The 27,186-nt window shown below is 34.7% G+C and overlaps 2 protein-coding genes across 2 annotated transcripts in view; both read left to right on the top strand.

Annotated features, from left to right (window-relative positions):
- The first annotated feature begins 2,063 nt into the window (after positions 1 to 2,063).
- LOC136810295 (uncharacterized) lies at positions 2,064 to 4,064 on the top strand. Its single transcript, XM_067066863.1, has 2 exons — positions 2,064 to 2,250; positions 2,642 to 4,064. The coding sequence occupies exons 1-2, from the start codon at positions 2,116 to 2,118 to the stop codon at positions 3,125 to 3,127; spliced, it is 621 nt and encodes a 206-aa protein (XP_066922964.1). The 5' UTR covers positions 2,064 to 2,115; the 3' UTR covers positions 3,128 to 4,064.
- A 2,471-nt stretch (positions 4,065 to 6,535) lies between these two features.
- The window catches only part of LOC136810284 (uncharacterized), a 34,858-nt gene continuing 14,207 nt past the window's right edge, over positions 6,536 to 27,186 (top strand). The window contains exons 1-2 of the mRNA XM_067066852.1: positions 6,536 to 6,965; positions 26,636 to 26,905. Coding sequence (XP_066922953.1) covers positions 6,902 to 6,965; positions 26,636 to 26,905 — 334 coding nt within the window. The 5' untranslated portion in view covers positions 6,536 to 6,901. The remainder of the gene's footprint in view (positions 6,966 to 26,635; positions 26,906 to 27,186) is intronic.

Genomic DNA, 27,186 nt, shown 5'->3' with positions numbered 1-27,186 from the left:
GTTTGCGGACTGACGGTATGTGCGGGCCAAAAATTGGCTTTTAAAATTGCACCCTTACAGTGCAGCAAAAATCAGTGAAAATCATACCCTTAGAGTGCATTTTCCCCCAAATTTTCGATCTCTTTCGTGCAAAAAATGGTCAAAATTCTAGCATTTTTGGTCAAAATGTCTAGGTTTTTCAAGAATTTTCTGAAATTTCTACCCTTACAGTGCATCTCTAGTTTTCCCGACCCTTACAGTGCATTTTAAACATGTTGGAAAAGGTACCCTTAGGACCCGCACATACCCGTCGGTCCTTTTGCTCAGCTGCCCCCCCGGGCGTCTACACGATGTCACTGAAAACGGAATAATTGAAGAGGCGGGATAAATTTGAAAACAGTTACGATGTGTTTACTGCGTTTCACCCCAACGTTTGTTCCAAACTCCATCAGCATTATTTGGTACACCCCTTCTCACAGACCCGGTTGGATTTTTGCAGCCAACCGGGGTAAAAATAAATGACTGAAAAATTGATATTCTCATATTTTTTAAGGCTGGGGTTTTAAATTCTTTTGTTTTCAAGTCAGAAAATTCACTGGGGATGGGGAAAATAGCATAATATTTTGCAGTGATAATTGGTTTATTTGATTATTTTAGTGGGGATAAAAATTGGCGTATAGTTTTCACCGGGGACGATATTTTGGCCAATTTTTCCAGTGGGAAGCCAATGGGTCCCAGTGGGTCTATGAGAAGGGAGTGTATTGTAGCGTATTAGAATGAACAGAGGTGTGCAAGTTTATGTATCCGAACATTATTTGTGGCAACAACTTCCCTTCTCTATTATATAAGGTTTTTCAAGTTGACTAAATTACGTAACTTCCACCACGGAAACAAACGCTCGATTTGAGTGAAGAGTCGGCTCTACAAACTCGAACATTTGGTTTCATTGCGGAATTTTTCTTAGGTTACATAACCTGAAAAACCTCTATTTATGATATTCATGATGTAATGTTTTCTACGGAAAGACTCTGGTTTTAGCCAGTAGTGGCAAATATAAACTAGACAAAAGTTGTATAAAATTTGCAACTACTGGCAAAAACCGGGGTCTTTCAGTAGATAACAGTACGTCATGAATATCATCAATTGGTTGAGCTACTGATTGGTTCAAACAAGGACACTTGTATATTCTTCGCTTTACAAGTGTCCTTGGTTCAAACCATTACAAAACAACTTCTTTGACTGAGTTTATAAATCTCATTTCGTAGCCTCCTATTCTATTTAGATTTCCCCATTTCTTTCTCATACCGATTGTTACCTAGAACCTATTATTTGACTGAGGCGTAGACATAATACAAGTGGATTATATCTATACATGTTCTTTTTTATAAGAAAAAACTATTTAAGAACATAAGGCTTCGATAGCCAGAATGTTAAGAACAAGTTAAGAACATTTTCAGGCTTCGCGGACTCAAAAACAGCCAATTTTTTAGGAAAATAGACAAAAATACATAAAAAGTGGGGAAAATAAGCACATGTTAAGAACATTTTTAGACTTAAAACTAAAAAAGTTAAGAATATCCGTAGGCTCCAAAAATTCTGGATGTTCTTATATAAAAAAACGTGTAAAATTAGATAAGATTAGATCAAGGAAGTTACTTTCAAGCACAATTTAAAGAACTCTTATCGTTGTCATGTAGGAAGTTATACAATAGAAACCAAACTGGTGATACAGGATATGGAAGTTTTATGAAGTGCTATGCTTCGATGTTTATGAAAGTGATTTCAGTTGCTGACTAAAAACTTAAGGATTGCTTACAAATTGTGTATCTAAATATTAGACAAACCGAACGTTCGCTAAAAAATACTTAATTACCAGCGATGCGATGTATTATGTCGCACCTTTAGGCCATGTTTGCACGTGACAGTTCCGTTTCGCTCCGAAACGAAATGAAGCCATTCTATTGGCTACATTCAAATGTTACGTCACTTCTAACCAATAGAATGGCTTCATTCCGTTTCGGAGCGAAACGGAACCGTCACGTGCGAACATGGTCTTAATGTAATTTTTTGATAAATTAATAATATTTAATATCTTCTTCTATTTCTAGTGTGAAAAATAAAAGGAAAAAAAAAACAATGGACGGTTTCAAAGACAAACAAAAGAAGAGTCTCTTACTGTGTTGTTTTTGTTTCGACAAGAAATCCGCCATTTTTGTTATTTCAGCGTTGGCAATCTTTCATTCTGCAGTAAACATCACCTTGGCAACAAAAGTAAGTACAAATCAGTACTTATCACGAACCAATCTCGATTTCAAGCCTCTATACACTTTTTACGCGCGTAAATTTACCCCAAATTTAACATATAGAAAATTAGAACTAGTAGCCTAGTAGATGTATACATTATACACGGCCAGTAAAAATAAAGGAAACAATTGCCTTCCTCGACAACCCTAAATTTCTTTTTGTGGTATGCGTAATTTTGATTATTATATATGGTTAAAATATTGTGTAATATAGACTGAATAGCCAGGAATAGCAGACCTCTATAAATATACTTTCTATATTTCTTACCATGCTAGGTCAAAGTTTTATATCTCACAAAGACAAAATGTCTTAAATCCGAGTTTAAATTGTTAATGATATTTTACACTTTCGCTTACAGGTTGTGACAGAGGATTCACCGCACCACGTCTACGTTATCGCAATCTCCGTCAAAGCTTATGACGCGCCGTCTCACGTACAAAACATTTTTACACAATTGGCACTAGCCAAAATCGCTGTATTCATAACACACTTGCTAGCAAGCATTTCGTTAATTTTGGCGCTTCGTTGTGGAAAGAGATATTTGTTGATATCGGCACCTGTTTTCGTGATAACTGAGATATTAGCATTGATATACACAGTGGTGGAGTGTCTGTTTACAGTTTTTCAACTGGACGATTCTACTTCTCAAGGACTAGTACTGATTGCTATGTTTATATCAGTAGCTTTCATGGCTTGGTGTACCATTATTGTTGTGACGTATGCAAGACAAAGTTACGTGACCGAGCAACGAAAAAATTGGACAGTGTTGAATAAAACGTGTTTAATCGCGTACAGTAAAAGTGTTGAAGTGGAAACCACAGAGTTGACGACTGATGAAGTCTAATGGAAACTGATGATCTGTGGAAATTCGATTGGGTCGCTTGTACGAACCCTATATTTCTTGCCCCGGGACGTTCCGAAACTAACATTCTCGATCCGTGGTAACGTACTGTACCGAAGCGATACAAGACCGTAACGTCTGACCATAGTCTTAGTACAAGACCTATCCTTTTAGCCAAGGAGAGCTCTGGAATCACAACGTCCCAGTTTACGAACCGTATAATAACACATTTCTTAAGCCTTAAGGATATTTTAAATCATACCCTCCCCATTTGAGACAAAGGTGTTCGAAATAACTGTATTTACGCATAGGCCATTTCACTGTCGAAATGAAACTTCTTCAAAACATGTAGTTGCGAAGACCAAGGTTTTTTATAAAAGGTTATGAGTAATCTAAAAATCAATACACTTAGGTGCCAAATAAACGGGCCCCCTGCTTGTTAATTTTTCGAAAATTTTCCAACCCCCCGGACCTTATTAGGATCCCCCCACCCCGTTTATTAGTTTTTAAGAATACTTTCAGCTGACAAAGAGAAGGCCCCTTATTTTGCTCTAAATAGCCTGATTTTGGGTTTTCAGAAGTACAATTTCCAACCCTCCCGTTTATTCAACCCCCCCCCATCCGTCTATTTGGCATCTAAGAATAATTAATAATCAATAGTTTTGATCTTTACACCATCTCACCATCTCAGCCACGAATTTGGGGTTTGTCTTTTGTGTGTGAATGACTCTTGCTAAGAGTCATTATTCATTATTTAATTTGAAAATACGAAAATGTCCAGGCAAAAGTAATAATATCATCAAACTATCATTAATCTCAAAATTATGACAAAATATAAAATCTTCTGTGTTATGCAAAATTTCTAGCTAGTTATTATAATTTTTTAGAGTTTAAAAGGAGACATTGTGTGATTTATTTTAAAAGATATGCTATAAAAATATACTTAAAAAGTCTCAAGTTTTGAACACCCTTGGCTTGCTTGTTAAGGTGTTGGCTCGCGTTCTCAACTTTATTGGCAAGATTAATTGCACAGCTAAAGATCTATACACATTCTATACAATATTTGATCAAGCGTGGGAAAGCGATTGCTCTCGCGAGTGCTTAACAATGCGAATACCTTATCGGGGAAAACTTTGTCGGGGAAAATTTTCGTCACTTGTTGGTAGTTGGTAAAATTTTCGTCGGGGAAAAATATTCGTCACTTGGCCAAAATTTCGTCACTTTTCCCCGACGAAGTTTTCCCCGATAAGATATTGACCAAACTCGGTTCCAGCCCCTTAGCTCGCTTCTTGATGATTCTGATAGCGCCCACGAAAGGTATCGTGTCCAAATAAACCGGCACCTTCGGCCGGAAAAGTATGTTTATTGAAAATCGTTCTCCGTCACATTTTAGGTATTTCCATTTTGCATCAGTGTCCAAAACTTCATGAAAAAAATATAAAGTACAGCTCGAGAAATTCAAGAAAACCTGTTTTTCCGGCGATTCTCGGATTTTTAGAAAGGGTCGGCTTCAAAAATCAGTTTAGTTGACAATAGAATCAAGTTTGATGGTGGTTATGAATAATGTTTTTGTGTGAAAAAAAACAACGAAATATAATGAAAAAATCCAATGAAAATCTGCAAAGACAGCAATTTCCGGCATATTTCCGGCATTTTCAACCGTAAAAAAATCTTTTTTCAAAATCGGACTCGGCCATGTTTTGGGCATTGCGCTGATACAATTCTTTGTGCAAAAAATCAGAAAAAACTAATGATAAAATTCTGAGAAAGTGCCAAAAAGTCTTGAGAAAAGCTGGCATCAGACGGACGGACAGAAGGACATCACAGGTTAATTTAAAGGACCTCCGAGGTAGGTCCAAAAAAGGCTCTGAGTACGAGATTGAGTAACGACTTAACCCTAGACCTTTAAATTAGATTATTTTGCTGTCTTTGAGTCTGACAAATGGCAATTTAGAGATAAAAATGCTCTAAAATGGCATTCTTAGGTTCTGTTACCGAATTCCATGATGGTGATATTCCCATAACATATTCTTAATTCCTTGGCCGATTTCAAATAGTTCGGTTCGCCGCCTCCAATTCGTACATATTCACACTAATCAATACACTGGACGTGTTAATAATTCTCCGGCCAAGAATCTAGAAATTACCGGAGTTAATTTTTCAGTCGCCAACCTACCAAAAACAAAGAAAACCCTGCCTATGGTATAACAACACAAAAACCAACTGACTGTGTGTTCAGTAAACAAAATATTTTAAACCAGTTAAACCATAGTGTTTAGTTTTACCCTCGACATGGTGCCATCTTATTGGTTTAAACAACATCACGTGATTTTCCGGGTCGAAAAATAGGCATATCAAGGTAAGTCAAATCACTTTAATTCGAACCTCTCCTGTTCGAATCTTTCTATAATTCGAACAGTCGAGTCCCCTAAGCTGAAAAGTCGTATGAAATATTCTCTGCAATTCGAGTCTTTCTCTAATTCGGAAGAAAAACATTTAATACCTTGAAAGTCGAATTATAGAGAGTCAACTGTGAGGAATCTCGTTAATTCAAAACTGCAAAAAAAAGTCATTCACCCTGGGAAAATTTGATCTACACGTTTTTTTTTATAAGAACAAACTATATAAGAACATAAGGCTTCGATTACCAAGATGTTAAGAGCAAGTTAAGAACGTTTTAAGGCTTTGTGGACTCTAAAACACCCGATTTCTTAGGAAAATTGACAAAAATGCTCATAAAATGGTGATACTAAGAACATGTTAAGAACATTTTAGGGCCTTTTTAGGCTTAAAACTCAAAAAGTTAAGAACAAGGCTCCAAAAATGTTGGATGTTCTTATAAAAAAATATAGAATGAAGGAAACATAAAAAGACAAACGAAAGAAAAACAGTTTTAAACAAACAAACAAACAAAATAAACGAACTAAATTAACAAAGAATAAACAACGCAAATCAGTTAAAACACGTTTCAAAAACACTGTTTCATATCTTCTAATTATACTTAATGCTCAATGATTGAAGTCAAGCATGAACAAATTTCTTGAAACACTTTTAGTGCATGCGTAAAACGTCCTTGTAAACAGTAGAATCAAAGCTGGCCGATATTACTGTTTTTGACATGAATTTATTGAGAAAAATTTCAAAGATTTTATCAATTTGATTGTCTTTTTGTTTTGTTTTTTTCTGGAAAAAGTTGAAAATTTGAGTTGAAATTCGAGAGCTTTTTCCAGCTATTGTTGATAGTATCTCTTACATATAGTAGTTTTCAGATCAAGTGTTCCCGGGGGGGGGGGGGAACATATTTTTTCGTTGCAGAGTCGCCATACAACTTAATTTACAGGAGTGAATCTTTTCGATATGTAGAGCAGCTCGAATAGGGCGAGTAATGAAAATTAATTTTTCTGAAATAAGGATCTCCATAAGATTAAAAAGATTTGACCATATCAATCGGAGGTATTAATTGTTTGTGGTTTTTATTTTCTTACGCATGCGCACAATAGTAATTCAAATAATTCAATTTCTAGCCTGGATTCGTCAATTGATAATTGCGCGCATAGGCCCCGACAAAGTCAAATCTTTTCGACCAGTTGTGTTTTAAAAGCCCATTTTGCTGCGTGCTGGGCCAATAACTTTAAAACACCTCAAAATCTTGTTTTACCATAGAGAATTTTATGTACAGACAAGACGGAAATTTAGGGAAAAAATCACACAATGAATTATGATATCTGTTGACAAGATCATTTTCGAAGAAGACATCTGGTTAACTTTAAATCAAATATGATGATTTGGATCAAATTAATTTTACTTATTGGTTTAAGCCTGACAAGTCTAACAGCACAAGGTGAGACTAACGTAATCTTTAAACCGAAATCATATCTGAGCCAAACCCCTTTCTTTCTTCTGTTTTTACATATGCGGCATCCACTGGCCCTGCGGAAGCAGGGAGACTGGGGAGACTTCAGCCTCTCCACTTTTGAGCAAATGAGATTTTTTTCTCAAATTTCTAGCGATTTTCATCTCATTTTGAGCCTTGAGCCTCCCCACTTTTACGGTTGTTCCGCCGGACCTGATCCAGTTAGTATGGTTTAGTACTGGCTAATTATGAGTAGACCCAGCTTTCCTACGAGGCCCGGAAAACCCGAGTTACAAAAACTCGAGTTACAAAAACCCGAGTTACAAAAACCCGAGTTACGACGAATGTGACGTCACAAGTCTCAAATTATGACGTCATGTGGGCTTTTTAACTCGAAAAAGTTTTTTACTGTTGTTTTGTAACTCGAAATATTTTTTTTAAACTTTGTTTTAGAGTTACGTAACTCGAAAATAAATTTTAAATTTCATTTTTCGAGTTACGTAACTTGAAATTGTAGTACATTATTTGAACTTTCGAGTTATCTTCAGGTGAAACCAAGTGGGCCAAAGATTCTAGAATTCATATTATTAATAAATATACACCATTTCTTTCGAGAAGATTCAATAGATCCGATTAGAATAGAAACTGGAAATTATAGAAACAGCGTCAAAAGATCTAATTTACAAAACAATAAGAGAAAGAGCAGACGTCATAAACAAGATTTTGAACAATCAGAAAAATCTTAACGATTAAATTCATTATATCATTTTTGTACATTGTGCAACGGAATCTTTTCAAAGAAATATGTGTTTGTTTTTATAAGATTTAGTTGAGCCTTAAAATCTTCTTAAAATGTTCCTTTTTCACTATTAGCATTAAGGCGAGACCACATTAATTTGTTGTTTCTACGGGCGCGACCGACCCAGCATTTTCTGCAAACGAAAATAATAAAATTGGATTTCCTGTGCCACAAATTTCTAATAATCATTTAAAAAAATTACACTTAAAAAAATTGAAAATAATCTAGAATCATGAACTCTATGCACGAAAGATTTTAATACAAACTCATCAAAAGATAATGATGAATTTTCGGCCCAAGATTATTGAAAAATATTAACTTAAAGCCTAATTACTTCCTTGATTAATGAAAATGTTATTTTATTTTAAACCGCGACCGACCATATTTTTGCTAACGATCTGCCCGTAGAACAACAAATTAAATTGGTCTCGCCTAAGTGAGTATTTTCTGCAAATTTTTGAGTCCATAAGGCCTTAAAATGTCGAGAAATGTTTCTTAACTTATGGTTACTATTTTAGCCCTCGAAACATTCTGTTCTCGTATGGTTTGTTCTAAAAAAATTGTGAAAAACCTAAAGAAACTACAAGTTCTACCGAAGTTTTTAGCTTTTAACGAAAGGACAATGAATTTGAATTTAACAAAGATAGATTGTGGAATACAAAATGTATTTCGAGTAATCGAATCTTTTAGATTTTAGTCTACTTCACCATAGCTTATTGACTTCACCCAACAAAACCTTCAGAAATTCCTATCAAAATAGAAGATTGTTTACTGTCCCCTTTCATTTTTATTCCCTTCCTTCTCTTCTTTTAGTTTTATTATAGATCAAAAACGGCTTATGATACTTTGCGCAAAGTAACGGAATTTCGTTCCGTCTTTTTCTCTTTTCTCTTTTTCTTAAATCAGGGGGTAATGTATATCTACTAAAATTGATCTTGTTTATCAAAGAGTGTTAAACAAATTAAAAAAGATTTTTTTATAAGAAAATCAAAGGATTAAGATTAAGTCTTCAGACTTCTCCAGTATGTAAGATTTTTTTTCTGCTCTGTTTTTCAAAGAATCAAAACAAAAATTTATTGAAAGAAAACTATGAATTTTCGAGACTGGGATGTTAGACTAATGAACCTTCATTTAGCGAAATTCCATCTGTTATATCAATAAACTTTGTACTTTTTAATCGCATGAGACAGGAATGTAAGACTAATGAACCTTTATTTACAGCTTGATATTTAGCGAAATTCCGTCATGTATCAATAAACTATGAAGCCATTTTACTTTTTAATCGCACGAGACAGGGATGTAAGACTAATGAACCTTTATTTACAACTTGATATTGAGCGAAATTCCGTCATGTATCAATAAACTTGAAGTCATTTTACTTTTTAATCGTATGAGACAGGGATGTGAGACTAATGAACCTTCGTTTACAACTTGATATTTAGCGAAATTCCGTCTTATATCAATAAACTATGAAGCCATTTTACTTTTTAATCGCATGAGACAGGAATGTAAGACTAATGAACCTTCATTTACAACTTTATATTTAGCGAAATTCCGTCATGTATCAATAAACTATGAAGCCATTTTACTTTTTAATCGCACGAGACAGGGATGTAAGACTAATGAACCTTTATTTACAACTTGATATTGAGCGAAATTCCGTCATGTATCAATAAACTATGAAGCCATGAGACAGGAATGTAAGACTAATGAACCTTCATTTACAACTTGATATTGAGCGAAATTCCGTCATGTATCAATAAACTATGAAGCCATTTTACTTTTTAATCGCACGAGACAGGGATGTAAGACTAATGAACCTTTATTTACAACTTGATATTGAGCGAAATTCCGTCATGTATCAATAAACTTGAAGTCATTTAACTTTTTAATCGTATGAGACAGGGATGTGAGACTAATGAACCTTTATTTACAGCTTGATATTTAGCGAAATTCCGTCATGTATCAATAAACTATGAAGCCATGAGACAGGAATGTAAGACTAATGAACCTTTATTTACAACTTTATATTTAGCGAAATTCCGTCATGTATCAATAAACTTTGAAGCCATTTTACTATTTAATCGCACGAGACAGGGATGTAAGACTAATGAACCTTCATTTACAACTTGATATTGAGCGAAATTCCGTCATGTATCAATAAACTATGAAGCCATTTTACTTTTTCATAGAATGAAACAGGGATGTGAGACTAATGAACATTCATTTACAACTTGATATTTAGCGAAATTCCGTCATGTATCAATAAACTATATGAAGCCATTTTACTTTTTAATCGCATGAGACAGGAATGTAAGACTAATGAACCTTTATTTACAGCTTGATATGAAATTTAGAGAAATTCCGTCATGTATCAATAAACTATATGAAGCCATTTTACTTTTTAATCGTATGAGACAGGAATGTAGTAAGACTAATGAACCTTTATTTACAACTTGATATTGAGCGAAATTCCGTCATATATCAATAAACCTTGAAGTCATTTTACTTTTTTATAGAATGAAACAGGGATGTGAGACTAATAAACCTTCGTTTAGAACTTGATAATAAGCGAAATTTCGTCTTATATCAATAAATTTTAAAACTAGATTACGATGTCCTAAATAGAAATAGGGATGTTATGAATCAGGGACTTTCGTTTAGAACTTGATATTTAGCAAAATTCCGTCTTATATCAATAAACTTTAAAGCTATATTACAATGTCCTAGATAGAGACAAGGATATGAGCCAGGAACCTATTTAGAACTTCATATTCAGCAAAATTCTGTGTTGTATCAATAAATTCTTAGTCATCAAACATCATAGCAAGAGAGAGGGGTGTCAACATGGACTATTCTATTTGAACCATGACCAACAAATTAAGTTTTGAAGTTTAATTTCCATTCTGTAGCTGTATCATGAAAAGAAAAATGGAGACTCTAATACGGCAATCTAGAATCTAGAAATTGGCTAAGTTTTATCAATAAATTTGGACTCTATATAAAATACTTATCATAAAAAGGTGTTGTAGATATGATAGATGATAGATATTATAAGTCAAGATTAAGCTCTTTTTTTATTATTTGTTTCTGGGTGTCTTTCAATTCTTTTCTTGTGTTATCGTCGCATTTTATCAAGCCCTTCCAAAAATACGGATGTCTTTGACGAAGGCAACTTTTCTTCAGACAATAAAACTTTTTCCCAAGTTGATTGATACCAGTGATCGTCATTCTTATGAAATTGTTATTATCGTCGTGGACAGGGCGTTCATATCTTTCTTTATGGTAAACCACGAGTTCCTGATAGATGCTTGGGTTTCTCTTAGGAAATACCATTTTACATGAAATACATGCTTTTGCACGGCTGCATTCTTTTGACGTGATTTTCACTATATGGAAAAATTCTTCGTTATGATAGAACTCAGAGTATTCACACGCGACTGGGAAGTCTAAATCATTCTCAGTATATTCATTTTCGATGACCTTTTGTGTGACATTGTTTTTTCCCTTCCTCTTCTTTTTCTCTTTTGGTTTTAATCCTGCCTGTTTGGGGTTGTTATTTAGCATTTCATTTAAAGACTTTTGTGTTTCCCTCTCAATTTGGTCTAAAAACTGCGAAAGGAAACCAGCGTGATCAGCAACAGCTAATGTATGAGCACAAATACTTTTCGCACTCAAAAACATATTGCAAGTACAACGAAGTGAATAGCCGGCCTTCTTTGATACTGTTGCAGCAAATTCAACATCTGGAACACAATAATTTCCGCTTACCAGATTTTCAATACGGTGATTTTCACGAATGAAATCTGCTCTGCTGAAAATTCTCTTTAGGCGGTATAATGGAAGATGGCAAATCCTTTTTGCAAAGTCATCGAATGACAAAGAAAGTGATGTTGTAGGTAGAATTACTTCGAAAGGCTCGTCGTTTAATTCGGTGTGTAGGATTTTCTCAGCTTTTTTCTTTCGTTGAGCTTTTGTCATTTCTTTCCACATTGTAGGTGAGATGGCTTGGCTTTCGTCAACGAGTCGGTATTCCCCAAGGCCTCTAATTGCCCGGACCATCTCCTGTTGTTGAGTGTCGAAGACTCTTTTCTTAAGTCTTTCTAAAAATGTTGCTACATCAAGCACTTCGTTTCCTATTTCCTCTTTGATAACGTTATGGAGACACTCTGCAACGTTATTGTCCCATTTGTTAGGAGGATTACCTAAACCAGCTGCGATTCGGACAGGTTTTATCATTGACTGCTTCATCATTTCCGTGAAAGAACGCAACCTACCCTTTGTGCAATCCAACCATGAAATAAGGTCTTTGGGTAAGCCAGGCTTGACACTTTCAAATGCTCTGTCAAAGTCCTCTTCACTTTCATGATCCACTAAACCTTTGCATCTTTGACCATCGTGTTCATACCCAAAGAATTGGTTAGTGATTCTTTTGATCTCCTCACACGAGATCTTCATTGATTCTAAAAATCGCTCCATGTCATCTTTAGCATGTTCAAAGCAACGTAGATGAATGCTCGGGTTCGGACCTGAAAAAACGAAAAATAAAAATCAATAAAAAACATCTTCACGCTTTTTATTTTATAAGAATAGTGTACTTTAGATGAGGGTCTAATTAAGTATTCTTAAGAAAGTGCCAAAATTGAGAGTGAAATGTTCTTAACATAATATTCTTACTTTTTTAGACTTGACTTATTTACAAACATGAGAAATGGTCAATTTGAGAGTTTTGGACTTTTGATTGAACATTTGGGTTAAAACTACATTTCTTCCTCAATTTATCTCTAACAAAGGAAGCAGTTTTTTCTGTTAATCAAATAAAAAATGACTTCTTATCAAACTCTGTGACATTCACCCTAGAGGGTATTCTTAGGATATTCTTAGGGTACTCTTACGATTTGGCCAATTTTCACCCTGATATTCTTATAGAAGATATTCTTATAAAAAAAGCGTGTATGCTTACGACAATTGGAAAAGGTGCAAACGATGTCCTTTAACGATGTTAAAAGTGTTTCAGCACCCCCTCTCAATTTTGTTACAAAGTCACAAAGTCTTGCAGAAACACAGCAAGGGTCATCATAAACTAAACTATTCGATACCTTTTGTTGGGTATTCCTTTTCAAAACTTTTCTCCATTGCCACTTCACCATCCGTTCCGTACACTATGGCATCAGCTTTTGATTGTCTCCTCAATGAAGAAGCAATATAGGCATAGTCATTTTCGTCTTTCTTTGAAGTAATAGCCACACCCACCGTTATAGCCGGATTCCTTTCGTTGTCTCGATACTTAAACGTGGGTATTTTTATCGAAAATGTCGTGGCATAGAAATGACCGATTTTATAGGTCATATCTATGCCCAATTGCGATAATGGTTTTGAAGTTTGACAATTTTGCTTTATCCATCGTAGATGGGAGTCGGTCGCTGCAAATATCCTTGGTGTTGCTGTTTTTATTCCTGAGTTAATAAAAGAGAAGCATGCCCAGTTAGTCTTTATGGTGAATTCCTATCTACCAGTAGTACGCCTTAAATTCAATGAAATTTCGAGAAACCATAGTATAAGAAAGCCGGGGCTTTCTTATACTATGGAGAAACTATTCAGGGTTTATTCGAGAAATATTTCTAAATGTCTTTGAAATTATGAAAAGAACCTAAAGTAAAGTCTCCATAAAGTAATCCATAAAGAAGAGAATCAAAAGAACACTTTAAAACCATAATCAAACTAGTACCTTTTTGGTCCATTCCGTTGAGGGAAACATCTTTCACAAACGTATTGTCGCATAGCATCATCATAATTTTAGAGTAGTCAGTTAATTTTGGCTTTCCTGTGTTTCTTGATTTAGGGCGATCCGGTATTTTTCTTGTTTGATTGTAAACCTAGAGTATGACATACATGACATACATGAGAGACATGACATACAGTTATAAATTTGCAGATCTTTGGTAATTTTGACAAAGAAATCAAAATATTTTGACACCCCTGTCTCACAGCCCCGGTGGAACCTTTTTCCTTAGTGGGGATACAAATTCCTATTCCAAAATCCCAAAGGGGGATAGCATGTGGATTGTTCCATAAGATTAAAAAACCCAGTGGGGATGGTTTGGAGTGCAATTTTTAATCATTGAATTATGAGTGGAGATGAAATCATCAAAGTCAACTTCCCAATGGGGCTTAAATTTCTGTCATTTTCCCACTGGGGACGAAATTTGTACCAAATTTTCTAGTGGAACTTGGCACTTCAAGTGCCAATTTAATATCCAACGAGAATTAGTTTAAGCGACTCATTACAATTTTATCAAAACAAATGTTCCAGATAAAATGAGCCATGATTTATTAATTATTACCACGCATGTTTTTCTAATTAAAAACATTCCTATTTTAAAAGTCATGAAATATTACCTGGCGCCTATTTTTAACTACATCGGATTGACAATCTGAGGCAAACATTCCCCCAGCGTTGTCTTCTATTTCTGTGATGACATGTTTCGGTTTCATTGATTTACCATGGTGACGAATATCATTCAAAACAGATGGTTTTGTCCGGACAAAGGGATCTTTCTTTTTGGAGTTTCCATGGGGCTTTGCTTGATATTCGTACGCTGAACTTTCGATTAGCCATTTGATCTTATACGTTACAATTACATAACGGCAAAGTTTTCCGTCAGTGTCCGAAATTCTGTAAATAGTGCGAGTTAGGCTATAAGCAGGCTCTTTCACAGTTGAATACGTACGTTTCATGATATATTGCTTAGTTTCATATCCAATGAACTCTCCTTTATATCCTTTTGCAGTCTTCACATCATGAAATGCATTACCTTCATCAAGTGATACGATTATCTAGAATCCAAATTTGAAGATTAAGCATAGTAATGTTTCTAATTAGGACTCATCTTTAAATGAAACCCAAAACGTGGTAAAAAAGATACCTCCTTTTTGCTAAATCTGTTTTAAGTACCTCTGGTAAAGACTTACCTTCTCAGAAGGTGACGAGAATCTGTTATAAACAATTGCATCACTTGTCACGTCTACTGGCTTTATCTTTGTCATGTCTAGCACGAAAGTAGCGTTTCTTAAGATTCTTTCTGGGACTTGCTCACATACTTTGGCGTAGTCGATTACCTCACCAATACATATTTTTGAGATCTCAAATAACGATAATGTCCTGTTTGAAAATGTTGGTGTCAAATCTAAAATGTAAAATGGATTTATTTTAAAGGTTGCTGACATACTCACAGTACCAAATGAATACAATTCAATATTTTTTTTTTATCTGACAGATTCACCTTCGATAATTAAACTTTCATCTGAACCCGAAAGATCATCTGCTTGTCCAGCCGCATGCTCATTTTGCACATTAGCAGACGGTTGAGTACTGATTTCATTGCTTTCGGTTGAAGAATCATCTTCATCATCATCATCAGAGAGAGTTATCGTCTCGGCTTCTCCATTAGCACTGAAGTAAGGATGGAAAAGCTCCTAAATTCTATTGCTTACAGATTGGAAAATACAGTGGTAAAAATTTTAGTGATAAAGAAACGTAGTCAAGACGTTAATCGTATTGATCCGTCTTCTTTTCAGCAGGCAGGGGTAAGCAGGTTTGTGATACAATATATCAAAGTTTGTCAAAATTTGACATTATAAAGGCCAAATTATTTGACAGTTGAATATGCTTTTAAAAAGCCTTACAAATCCTACGATAATTTTAACGATCATGGGGCCGTCCACATAGTACGTACGCACTAAGGGGGGGGGAGGGGGTCTTTTCAAACGCGTATGCTTGCGTACAGGGGGAGGGGAGGGGTCAAAGGAAAATGTATTTACACCGAGAAAAAAAATTTTCATAGCCCTTTTTTGCTTGTTTTTTTGTCGACTTTTACGCTTCTCATACGCATCAAGGAAAAGAAAAAGTTTCTTAATAAACATTGAGTTTCTTGTATGAAATAAAGGTCCAAACCAAGCGATTTGAATTCGAAATTTTCTTCAACCGAGGGGGGGGGGCTGAATGAAATAGTACGTACTTACCAGAGGGAGTATAGTCATTTGCGTACGCTTGCGTACAGGGGGGAGGAGTACTCGATTTTCGACATTTTAGTTTGGGTACGTACTATGTGGATGGCCCCCATCAAGCCTCTAGGCTACCTGTTATGGGTGGTATGGACACAGTAGAAAAATCTCACAAATAAAATGAACTTACTGCCTTACGAAATCGACTTTTGGTTCCTTTTTATTTGTAATAATCGTAGTTTTTCTAGAAGACAAATATAAAAGATTTTCTCGCAGAATCTTTATTAATTTTTAGCATTATAATTCTTTAGAGACTAAATTCACGTTTGAAATTTACCCGATTAATGGTGTACTTAGATAAAGATTCGGAAGTCCTAGCTAAGGTTAAAAAACTTGAAAAAAGAAACATCAGATTTCGTAGGGCTTCTTTTTTAAGATTTTGGAACAAAGCAATTAGTTTTGAGAAAATTTTGGAGGTTTATGTCTAGTTTTTTTCAGAAAGCCAGCCCCACTTAGGGCGCACCTAGGAATGAACTTTCCCAGTAAATTTTGATTTTATTAATTTCAACAGTGAGAAAACGTGTAAATAATAAGTCCTTATTCTTTGAACACCTTGCCTATGACCAATGTATTTTTTGAATAAATGTATTGCAATTCCACCCTCTGTCATTAAAGGGATGGGTAAATTTTTACTCACTTTATTGGGCTTCGGTCTGTCAACGATTTCTTCGAAGGAAGCTCTGAAAGTCTAAAATATAATTCATATTTCTTTAATATCTCTTTAATATCAATGAATAATGAAAGGTGCGAAGGCTTATCCTCATCGCACAAAAGTGAGTGTAAAAAACAGTTTTTTGAACGTTTTGATTATTACTGACAGTAAAAAGACTTTATAACTCAGCTAGATAAGTCGTGAATTTTAGTCTTACCCGTTTAAATCGCCACGAACACGTTTGTTTGATTTTTTCTTCTTTTCTGAGTTAAATTCCTCGTACTCTTTGTCGAAAGAACCATTCGTTCTAAAACATAATTACATAGTATCTAGCTTTAACACGCTCAAAACCTCCAGATTTTATATTATAGTAATAATTGTCTTCGAGTAATATTTTAGTAAGATTGGCCATTTAAAGAAAAGGATATCTTTACTTACTCTATAATTGGCCTTTGCTCCGCCAACAACTTTTTCGGAGGATATTGCCCTTCATTCCTACCAGTCACATCTGACAAACTAGAATATAATTCTTGAACTTCTTTAATTTGTCAGACGTACACAGGATTCGAAAGAGTTTTTCAAACAAGTCCTCAAACGTGAAGAAGTTGTGTACACATTATTTTTTATAAGCAACCAAGTTACTAAGGCTCGAACCCTGAAATTAGCTGATTTTCCACTATCTTATATTAAACGAAAAGGGTTGATAAATCTTTCAAATACTATTAATTACTAAGGGGTAGGGTAGGGTCCGAATATGTAAGAATTTCCAGGCAGAAAACTTTCAAAAATTTAATTCTCAAGTGCCAATGAATTTTATTTTACCTTTCGTCATCTTCTTTAGTTGAACCAGGCTGTTTCTTCGTTTCGCAAGGTCTATGGTAGAACGTTTTTTAAGAGAATTAAGTAAGTTATGGCATGTCTCAAAATCTGAAAATTACAATAATTTTTAGATCGCATTAGTCGACAGAAAATAACCAAACAAATGACCCAACATGAAGGGTACTATGATGAAGTTTCTAACCTGATGTGTACTAAGGGCATTTCAAATATCTTGCGTGATACACCTCCCTTAGTTAAGGGCGTTAAGTGCTCTTCTTTGACAATCGCACTAGTGCTAAATTCAATACCTTCTGGTTCATTTTTCTAAAATTTCTTTAATTTCTCTTTTACAACTCACCTATTTAGTTTTCTTTTGAGAATACCTGATGGTAGTTTCTCCCACTTTTCAAATTGATCGATTGAAACCAAATAACGAACAGGTTTACTGCAAATACGCTTTCCCTGCCGTTTTCTACGACTTTTCTTTCGGGATATGCTTTATAAAATTGAGTAAAAGATTCCAATCAATATTATTATTAAGTGAACTAATTTTCTATTTTTTTATGAAACAAGGGGAACAGAATGGTGCAAACTGTATTTTTAATGTAAGGTCTTATCTTCTTGTTGAGTTGAACTTTCATCAGAAGAGTCCTTGACCAATCGGAATCGGAAGCATATATATATTATTGTCGAATGAAGTTTATGTGTTTTATTATGAAAGGTCTATAAAAAAAACTGAAAAAAGGGTAGCAGGGTCTTAAACTCCTAGTTTCATACATCCAAATTATTTAGGATAGCTCAAAACGCACAATATTGTTTACCTTGTAGGGGGAGATTTCTGACCAATTTCATCTGGTTGACTAGTTCTATCGGTTGCAGTGACTTTGCTGAAAAGATAGAAAGAGGAGATGATTTAAGGGAATTATGAAATTCACAGGGCGTGATATTGTTGTCTTTATCAAAGAGTCAAATTATTTATGACAATAAACAATATTGTTTACCTTGTAGGGGGAGATTTCTGACCAATTTCTGCTGGTTGACTACTTCTATCGGTTGCAGTGACTTTGCTGAAAAGATAGAAAGGAAAGATGATTTAAGGGAATTATGAAATTCACAGGGCGTGATATTGTTGTCTTTATCAAAGAGTCAAATTATTTATGACAATAAACAATATTGTTTACCTTGTAGGGGGAGATTTCTGACCAATTTCTGCTGGTTGACTACTTCTATCGGTTGCAGTGACTTTGCTGAAAAGATAGAAAGGAAAGATGATTTAAGGGAATTATGAAATTCACAGGGCGTGATATTGTTGTCTTTATCAAAGAGTCAAATTATTTATGACAATAAACAATATTGTTTACCTTGTAGGGGGAGATTTCTGACCAATTTCTGCTGGTTGACTACTTCTATCGGTTGCAGTGACTTTGCTGAAAAGATAGAAAGGAAAGATGATTTAAGGGAATTATGAAATTCACAGGGCGTGATATTGTTGTCTTTATCAAAGAGTCAAATTATTTATGGCAATAACCAATATTGTTTACCTTGTAGGAGAAGATTTCTGACCAATTTCTGCTGGTTGACTACTTCTATCAGTTGCAGTGTCTTTGCTGAAAAGATAGAAAGGAAAGATGATTTAAGGGAATTATGAAATTCACAGGGCGTGATATTGTTGTCTTTATCAAAGAGTCAAATTATTTATGGCAATAACCAATATTGTTTACCTTGTAGGAGAAGATTTCTGGCCAATTTCTGCTGGTTGACTACTTCTATCGGTTGCAGTGACTTTGCTGAAAAGATAGAAAGAAGAGATGATTTAAGGGAATTATGAAAGTCACAGGGCGTGATATTGTTGTCTTTATCAAAGAGTCAAATTATTTATGACAATAAACAATATTGTTTACCTTGTAGGGGGAGATTTCTGACCAATTTCTGCTGGTTGACTACTACTTCTATCGGTTGCAGTGACTTTGCTGAAAATAGAAAGGAAAGATGATTTAAGGGACTTTATGAAATTCACAGGGCGTGATATTGTTTGTCTTTATCAAAGAGTCAAATTATTTATGACAATAAACAATATTGTTTACCTTGTAGGGGGAGATTTCTGACCAATTTCTGCTGGTTGACTACTTCTATCGGTTGCAGTGACTTTGCTGAAAGATAGAAAGGAAGATGATTTAAGGGATTATGAAATTCACAGGGCGGATATGTTGTCTTTATCAAAGAGTCAAATTATTTATGGCAATAACCAATATTGTTTACCTTGTAGGAGAAGATTTCTGACCAATTTCTGCTGGTTGACTACTTCTATCAGTGCAGTGTCTTGCTGAAAAGATAGAAAGGAAAGATGATTTAAGGGAATTATGAAATTCACAGGGCGTGATATTGTTGTCTTTATCAAAGAGTCAAATTATTTATGGCAATAACCAATATTGTTTACCTTGTAGGAGAAGATTTCTGACCAATTTCTGCTGGTTGACTACTTCTATCGGTTGCAGTGACTTTGCTGAAAAGATAGAAAGAAGAGATGATTTAAGGGAATTATGAAATTCACAGGGCGTGATATTGTTGTCTTTATCAAAGAGTCAAATTATTTGTGAAAATAAACAATATTGTTTACCTTGTAGGAGAAGATTTCTGACCAATTTCTGCTGGTTGACTACTTCTATCGGTTGCAGTGGCTTTGCTGAAAAGATAGAAAGAAGAGATGATTTAAGGGAATTATGAAATTCACAGGGCGTGATATTGTTGTCTTTATCAAAGAGTCAAATTATTTATGAAAATAAGCAATATTGTTTACCTTACTAATAAGGTATTATTTTCATATATCTACTTTTGCCTAAAAGTATACTAGCCTCTCATTAGTCATAAGCAACATAGAGGTTTTGAATAAGCATCTTACATGTTTCGGGGGATATCAAGGAAATACAGTGTTTGAAGCTCCGATCCGGTGATATCATTTTCGTAAAATCTATTCCAAAGCCATTTGCAAATACTTTTCAGCCCTCCTTCGTTGCATTCAGCGGTGATCATTAAACTCGTCTTTAATTCTTCCCCGGAAGGTTTCTTGATGACGTGGACAGGGTGTGTATCTACTAAAAAGTATTTTCCGTGAAACTTCCCCACCAAAACAGTAAACGGGTAACAAGTGTAAACACCAAAAAAATCGTTCGTTTTCTTCGCCAGCTCTCTTCTCAAATCTCGCATTCCCTGGCTTGAGAATGCTTTATTGTCAATTGGACAGGGTTTGACAAATACTTCTTTGAATGAGCGATCAAAACGTTGGAGAATTTCTAGCCCTGTTTCTGGATCTTGTGACTCAGCGAATTCGCGAAAAAGGTTTAACTGTCTGGGGTAATTCCATATTACACTCTCGATCGTATCTAAAAGAGATTTATGACACACATTTTATCCATGTGAAGCTTGTCAAGATCTGGCTGCTATTCATTTTTTCTCTTGATATTGTGAAGAAAGTCAAGTTACACATATACAATTTTTTAATAATTTATATCAAGTATTTGGTATTTTAGCCTTATTTCTTGTTGTTACTCCGGTATTTTAATCTCTAAAAGCTGATGTGACGATGTTAAATATTTTTTAATTTCCAGGATTGCGGGATTCAACTAAAATTTTGACGGGAAACCCTTCAAACCACCACCCCCCTCCCCGGAAAGAGGACCAGCTAGAAACCTTAAACATCTTTTAAAATCAAGTTTTTGAATTTAAGTTAGTAAAACGCAAATGTCTGTCTATGGATTTTAAATAATTAATAATAAATTGTTCCTTTTTTTAACCCATCCTGCAATAAAGGTCATAATATTTTGATAATTTTGGTTATTTTAAAGTTCCGGCGAGAAAGTCGATTTTGGGCTATCTCTTTAATTTAATCGAATATTTCGATTTGGAAGGGGTTGACAGACTTACAGGCTATATTCTGAGCCTTATTGGACTATTTTTGAGCCTTTCGATCCTCAGATCCTAAGGTCCTTAGTCTTAAGTCTCATGTTAAAACTCAGAGTTAAACCTCTACCCTTCCAACCTACTTTAGAGCACTTACAAATCGATTGTGGTTCAAAAACTTCCCGGTGTATTTTCCTTTTTTCTCAAATATTATGACCTTGATTGTGCAAGCAGAATTGTTTCAACGTTTATCTAATGTACATAACGTCCATATAACGTTAGATGAACGTTGAAACAACGTTGTTTGTCAAAACACAGTTAGTACGTCCTTCACTGTGAAAGGGTTGACCCGAACCTGCAAGAATAAAATGGAAATCAATATACCTTGAATTTCGTCGATCGGAAATTCAATATTGTCCTCAAATAACTCGAAAATTTGCTGGGCGATCTTCATGCATAAAAATGTGCAAGCGTTCGTGCCATCATTTGGTATATCTCTTCGATCTTGAACATTCTTCACTCCTTTGGCTATCATTTCTGATACCTTACGGTCATGTTGCATCCGTGCGGTGTCTTGACTAACTGCCATGGGATACAATTTAGCCTTTGTTTGCTTGCTGTGTAACACCTCCAAAACCTTCGCTAGCGATGCTCTGTCACTTGCTTCGTACACAGCAAGTATATTGTAAGCTTGGACTATTCTGTCCCAAAAAATACTGTGATGCAAGGTGTACTTACTAGAAAATTCAGGTAGTCGCTGAGAATTTACCATTTTCCCTAAGAAATTGTCATAGTCGTTAATATGACAAGAAGACATTCGCTGAATTTCTTTTTCAAATGGTGCAGACACGTTACTGTTTAAAATAACGTAAAAGGTCATGGCAAGTTGCCATTTATCTATCGCAAATAATTGCTCTTGCGAGGCTTTCGATAGTTTTTTCTTGCCGGGCAACTGTTCAGGCGCCATGAAAGGCAGAGTACCTCTCCTAACATTCACAGTATGGCTTTGAAAAACAGTTTTTGTTTTTAAAGCTTTTGATCTGGATTCGCCAAAGTCACCAAGCTTACATTTCAATGGAATTCTGGCCAAAATATTGTTACGCTCAATTTCGTCAGAAATCTGAGCGTAGTGCTGGTTTGTCACTAATACATTAGCTGGTTTCAAATCTCGGTGGGCTATGCCATTCTTGTGTAAATAGTCGAGGCCTCCAACAATCTCTTTTGCAATAACGATAGGAAACTGCTCAAGCTTTTCAAAAGAAAATTCGTTAACAAACCTCAAAAACACATCTAAAGAACTGCACTGAAAGTTAGCCCCCAAGGGAGTGAAATCGAAGCTGGCATATTCCAACATAATACACGTATTGGGTTCATAACTGATTCCTTTGAAGCCAATGATATTTTCATGAGACAGGTTTTCTAAAATCTTGGCCTCCTTTACAAACTTTTTACATTCTTCTTCGTTATTTTTCTCAAAGAAAAACTCCTTAACAACGACATCACTATTCTCATACTTTGCTCGATAAACAGTACCAAATGATCCATTGCCAAGCTGTCCGCTCCTGGTCACATCTTCCATACGAAATTCAGGCAAGGTTTTGTCCTTGGGAATACAAAAAGGTGTCTTTTTGTATTTCTTTGGTATCAAAAAAGCCATCATTCGAGTTAAAAAGAATTCTCTTTAAGCACAACTCCACACGTCGAAGGTGAAAAATTATAAAAACGCGATAAAAACAACCGAAGACAGAGACAAAGATATAAGCATAGTATAGCAAAATTTCAAGTCTTAATTAGAAAATCAGCTTCCAACAAATTATGTTCAATTAGAGGTGACATTTTTACGAAATAAATATACAGCAAATAAAGTCATGGCACCACCGCACGTGCCAGTAAAGATTTCTTTTATCTGTTTAGGTCATTTAGAAACTTCCGAGCTACTGTATTCAATAATTCAAATTCATCAAATTGTTAATCAAATTTTCAGTTTAACTAAGGTTCCTGATTCATAACATTCCTGACTCTATTTAGGACATTGTACATTACGGCCCTTAGAATTTATTTTGATATAACACGGAATTTTGCTAAATATCAAGTTCTAAACCAAAGTTCCTGGCTCATAACATCCCACATCCCTGTCTCTATTTAAGACATTGTAATATAGCTTTAAAGTTTATTGATATAACACGGAATTTTGCTAAATATCAAGTTCTAAACCAAAGTTCCTGGCTCATAAATCCCTTCTCTATTTAAGACATTGTAATATAGCTTTAAAGTTTATTGATATAACACGGAATTTTGCTAAATATCAAGTTCTAAACCAAAGTTCCTGGCTCATAACATCCCTGTCTCTATTTAAGACATTGTAATATAGCTTTAAAGTTTATTGATATAACACGGAATTTTGCTAAATATCAAGTTCTAAACCAAAGTTCCTGGCTCATAACATCCCACATCCCTGTCTCTATTTAAGACATTGTAATATAGCTTTAAAGTTTATTGATATAACACGGAATTTTGCTAAATATCAAGTTCTAAACTAAAGTTCCTGGCTCATAACATCCCTGTCTCTATTTAAGACATTGTAATATAGCTTTAAAGTTTATTGATATAACACGGAATTTTGCTAAATATCAAGTTCTAAACCAAAGTTCCTGGCTCATAACATCCCTGTCTCTATTTAAGACATTGTAATATAGCTTTAAAGTTTATTGATATAACACGGAATTTTGCTAAATATCAAGTTCTAAACCAAAGTTCCTGGCTCATAACATCCCTGTCTCTATTTAGGACATTGTAATATAGCTTTAAAGTTTATTGATATAACACGGAATTTTGCTAAATATCAAGTTCTAAACCAAAGTTCCTGGCTCATAACATCCCTGTCTCTATTTAGGACATTGTAATATAGCTTTAAAGTTTATGATATAACACGGAATTTTGCTAAATATCAAGTTCTAAACCAAAGTTCCTGGCTCATAACATCCCTGTCTCTATTTAGGACATTGTAATATAGCTTTAAAGTTTATTGATATAACACGGAATTTTGCTAAATATCAAGTTCTAAACCAAAGTTCCTGGCTCATAACATCCCTGTCTCTATTTAAGACATTGTAATATAGCTTTAAAGTTTATTGATATAACACGGAATTTTGCTAAATATCAAGTTCTAAACCAAAGTTCCTGGCTCATAACATCCCTGTCTCTATTTAGGACATTGTAATATAGCTTTAAAGTTTATTGATATAACACGGAATTTTTGCTAATATCAAGTTCTAAACCAAAGTTCCTGGCTCATAACATCCCTGTCTCTATTTAGGACATTGTAATATAGCTTTAAAGTTTATTGATATAACACGGAATTTTGCTAAATATCAAGTTCTAAACCAAAGTTCCTGGCTCATAACATCCCTGTCTCTATTTAGGACATTGTACATTATGGCCCTTAGAATTTATTTTGATATAACACGGAATTTTGCTAAGTATCAACAAGATCTAAATGAAAGAGTCCGTAAGTTTCCCCTGTCTCTATGGAGTTTAAATGGCTGGTGATAACCATTACATTTTCTTATGAAACGGCGAACCTGTAAAAAGCACATCTTAACAAATGTATCCGTAATCAATCTTTTGAACTTTGATACTTTAAAAGAATGTAATATGCTTACAAAAGTGAATTCTAAAATGTAAGGGGAAAAAACGAGTAAAAATCATACAGAAAGCTATTTAGTTTACAAGTTTAAGATTTATTTGTTTAAATTTTTTTCTCTTTCTTGTTGAGGAAGAGAAGTAACGAAGCTCTCTTTTTTCAATGTTCTGACCCCCGTGTTGAATAAAAAGACAGTTTAGTATGTAAAAACGTGTTTTAAAGGATAACCCTTTTCCATGATTCTAGTAGATTTTTTGATTGAAATTTGTGTTTTAAAGCAATATAACACTCCTATCTGCCTTTTGGGAATAAATTTTCAAGTAATTCATCAATTTAAAAGAGATTTAGATTTTTAACGGAATTCCGTTACTTTGCGCAATATATCATAAGCCATCAAAAACCCCATTCGTAAACTAAAAGAAAATAAACCAGCTGCGCTGGAAAGTCAGCCCAAAATGCTTAGAAGGCTTAGAATGATTAATAGGAAGTACAGATAAGAAATCTGGCTTTGTTAAAATCTGAGCAGCTTGAAAGAACGTATCTATTTGCTTGAAACGTTCAGAAGAAAACAGAGCAGTGCATAGTGGAATCCGTATCCAAAGCAGAAGTCGGTGAAAAAGATTTATTATGTTGTTGTTATACTCTTTCCATGAGAATAATAAAAGACCCAGATAGAAGAAATAGTCTACAAGTAGTATATAACTTTTAACATTATTCGAAGGAAAAAAATTTCTTTGATATACTCACTTTCTCCATCTATATGCTTTCTCTATAATTAGCTCTCTTTGTTTACAATGCAAAAGCATCTTTTATTAACTATTGGATATGACGATATATCTCTTCTTTTTTTCTTATTAATTATAAGGCTTCTTTTTATGTTATGTGTTTTTTTCGTTTCTTATTTTATCTTGCTAAGAAAAAATTATTTTCGCGCGCTAAATAATCCCGAAATCCTGTTTCCCGAAAATAATCCGAAATCGGAATTAAAAATAAAAGTCTTAACGACGACGACCAGCGGGAAAAAAATTGTCGAACCGATTTGAAGAGTCACCGGGGCTGACTAAAAAGCGCTTTTTAGAATTTTTGGCCAACTTGGTTGCGCTTCAACATAACTCGAAATATTTTTTAAAAATTTTGTTTTAGAGTTACGTAACTCGAAAAATGAAATTTAAAATTTATTTTCGAGTTACGTAACTCTAAAACAAAATTAAAAAAAAATATTTCGAGTTACAAAACAACAGTAAAAAACTTTTTCGAGTTAAGAAGTTCCCTTATGACGTCATAATTTGAGACTTATGACGTCACATTCGTCGTAACTCGGGTTTTTGTAACTCGGGTTTTTGTAACTCGAGTTTTTGTAACTCGGGTTTTCCGGGCCTCCTTTCCTACTACGTCTATCTAGTTTTAATTCGACTCAGATTTTATCAATATCGGGAAGTGTAAAAGTTTAATTTGGTTATCAAGAAAAAGATCAAATGTGTTGAAGGAATTCAAAATATAGAATGAAAATTATTTTCCTGTTTGAGAAAAAATTAGGACATGAGATGAGAGATAAATGATTTTGTCACTGCGATAACCTCAGGCGAACTAGACTATAATGATACAGTCGACTTTTCATAAATGAACTGAATCATATCTCTAACTCGAACTGTTTTCTGAGGTCCACCGAGAGAATCGCTTAAGTTTTTTTATTGTACATAACTTGAATTCTTTATAGACTGCATTTAAGGTGAATTGAAATAGTCCATCGATAAGTCTAAATTCAAAATTCTGTATGAAACTAGGAGACAAGCTGAACGCTAGAGAGTTGCTCAAAACGATTGCACCGAAAGCCCGCCCTCCTCATTTACCACCCGGATTCACCGCCCTCGATACAATAAGTACCGATAAATTTCGTTACAAAATCACTAAGAAGAATATCATTGTGACAGCCAACTTGGATTACGAGGAAAGTGTTCAATTGTTTCCCGGTCAAATAACCGTGTCGGACATCAAACTAAAATTTGTACATGATAAAGAATCTGAGAAAAAGGATTGGGAAGCATTGGTGACAGGTAAGATGGTTTTCAAATTTGATAGAAAAGGAGGGTATTGAAATACAATTGACGCTCTCTTATTCAATTTTCAAGGGAATTGGATTTGTTTCGACTAAGCAGGCACGACGGAAGCTTTTTATATCTGGTACGGCGAATGAGGAAATTTAAGCGATTTTATAGCGATTTGACCGACGAAGAGGAAAACTTCGGGTATTTTTGTGAAAATCTGGTACGGCGGCCGCCGTACCTGCCGTACCCGTTGCGTCGTGCCTGCTAAGGGGGCGTATAGAATGGTAGAG

Source organism: Clytia hemisphaerica, unplaced genomic scaffold (assembly GCF_902728285.1).
Source record: "Clytia hemisphaerica strain Z4C2 unplaced genomic scaffold, Clytia hemisphaerica genome assembly, whole genome shotgun sequence".
Classification (NCBI taxonomy): domain Eukaryota; kingdom Metazoa; phylum Cnidaria; class Hydrozoa; order Leptothecata; family Clytiidae; genus Clytia; species Clytia hemisphaerica.
Note: the sequence above shows the minus strand (reverse complement) of the source record. Positions and strands in the feature narration are given on the sequence as shown.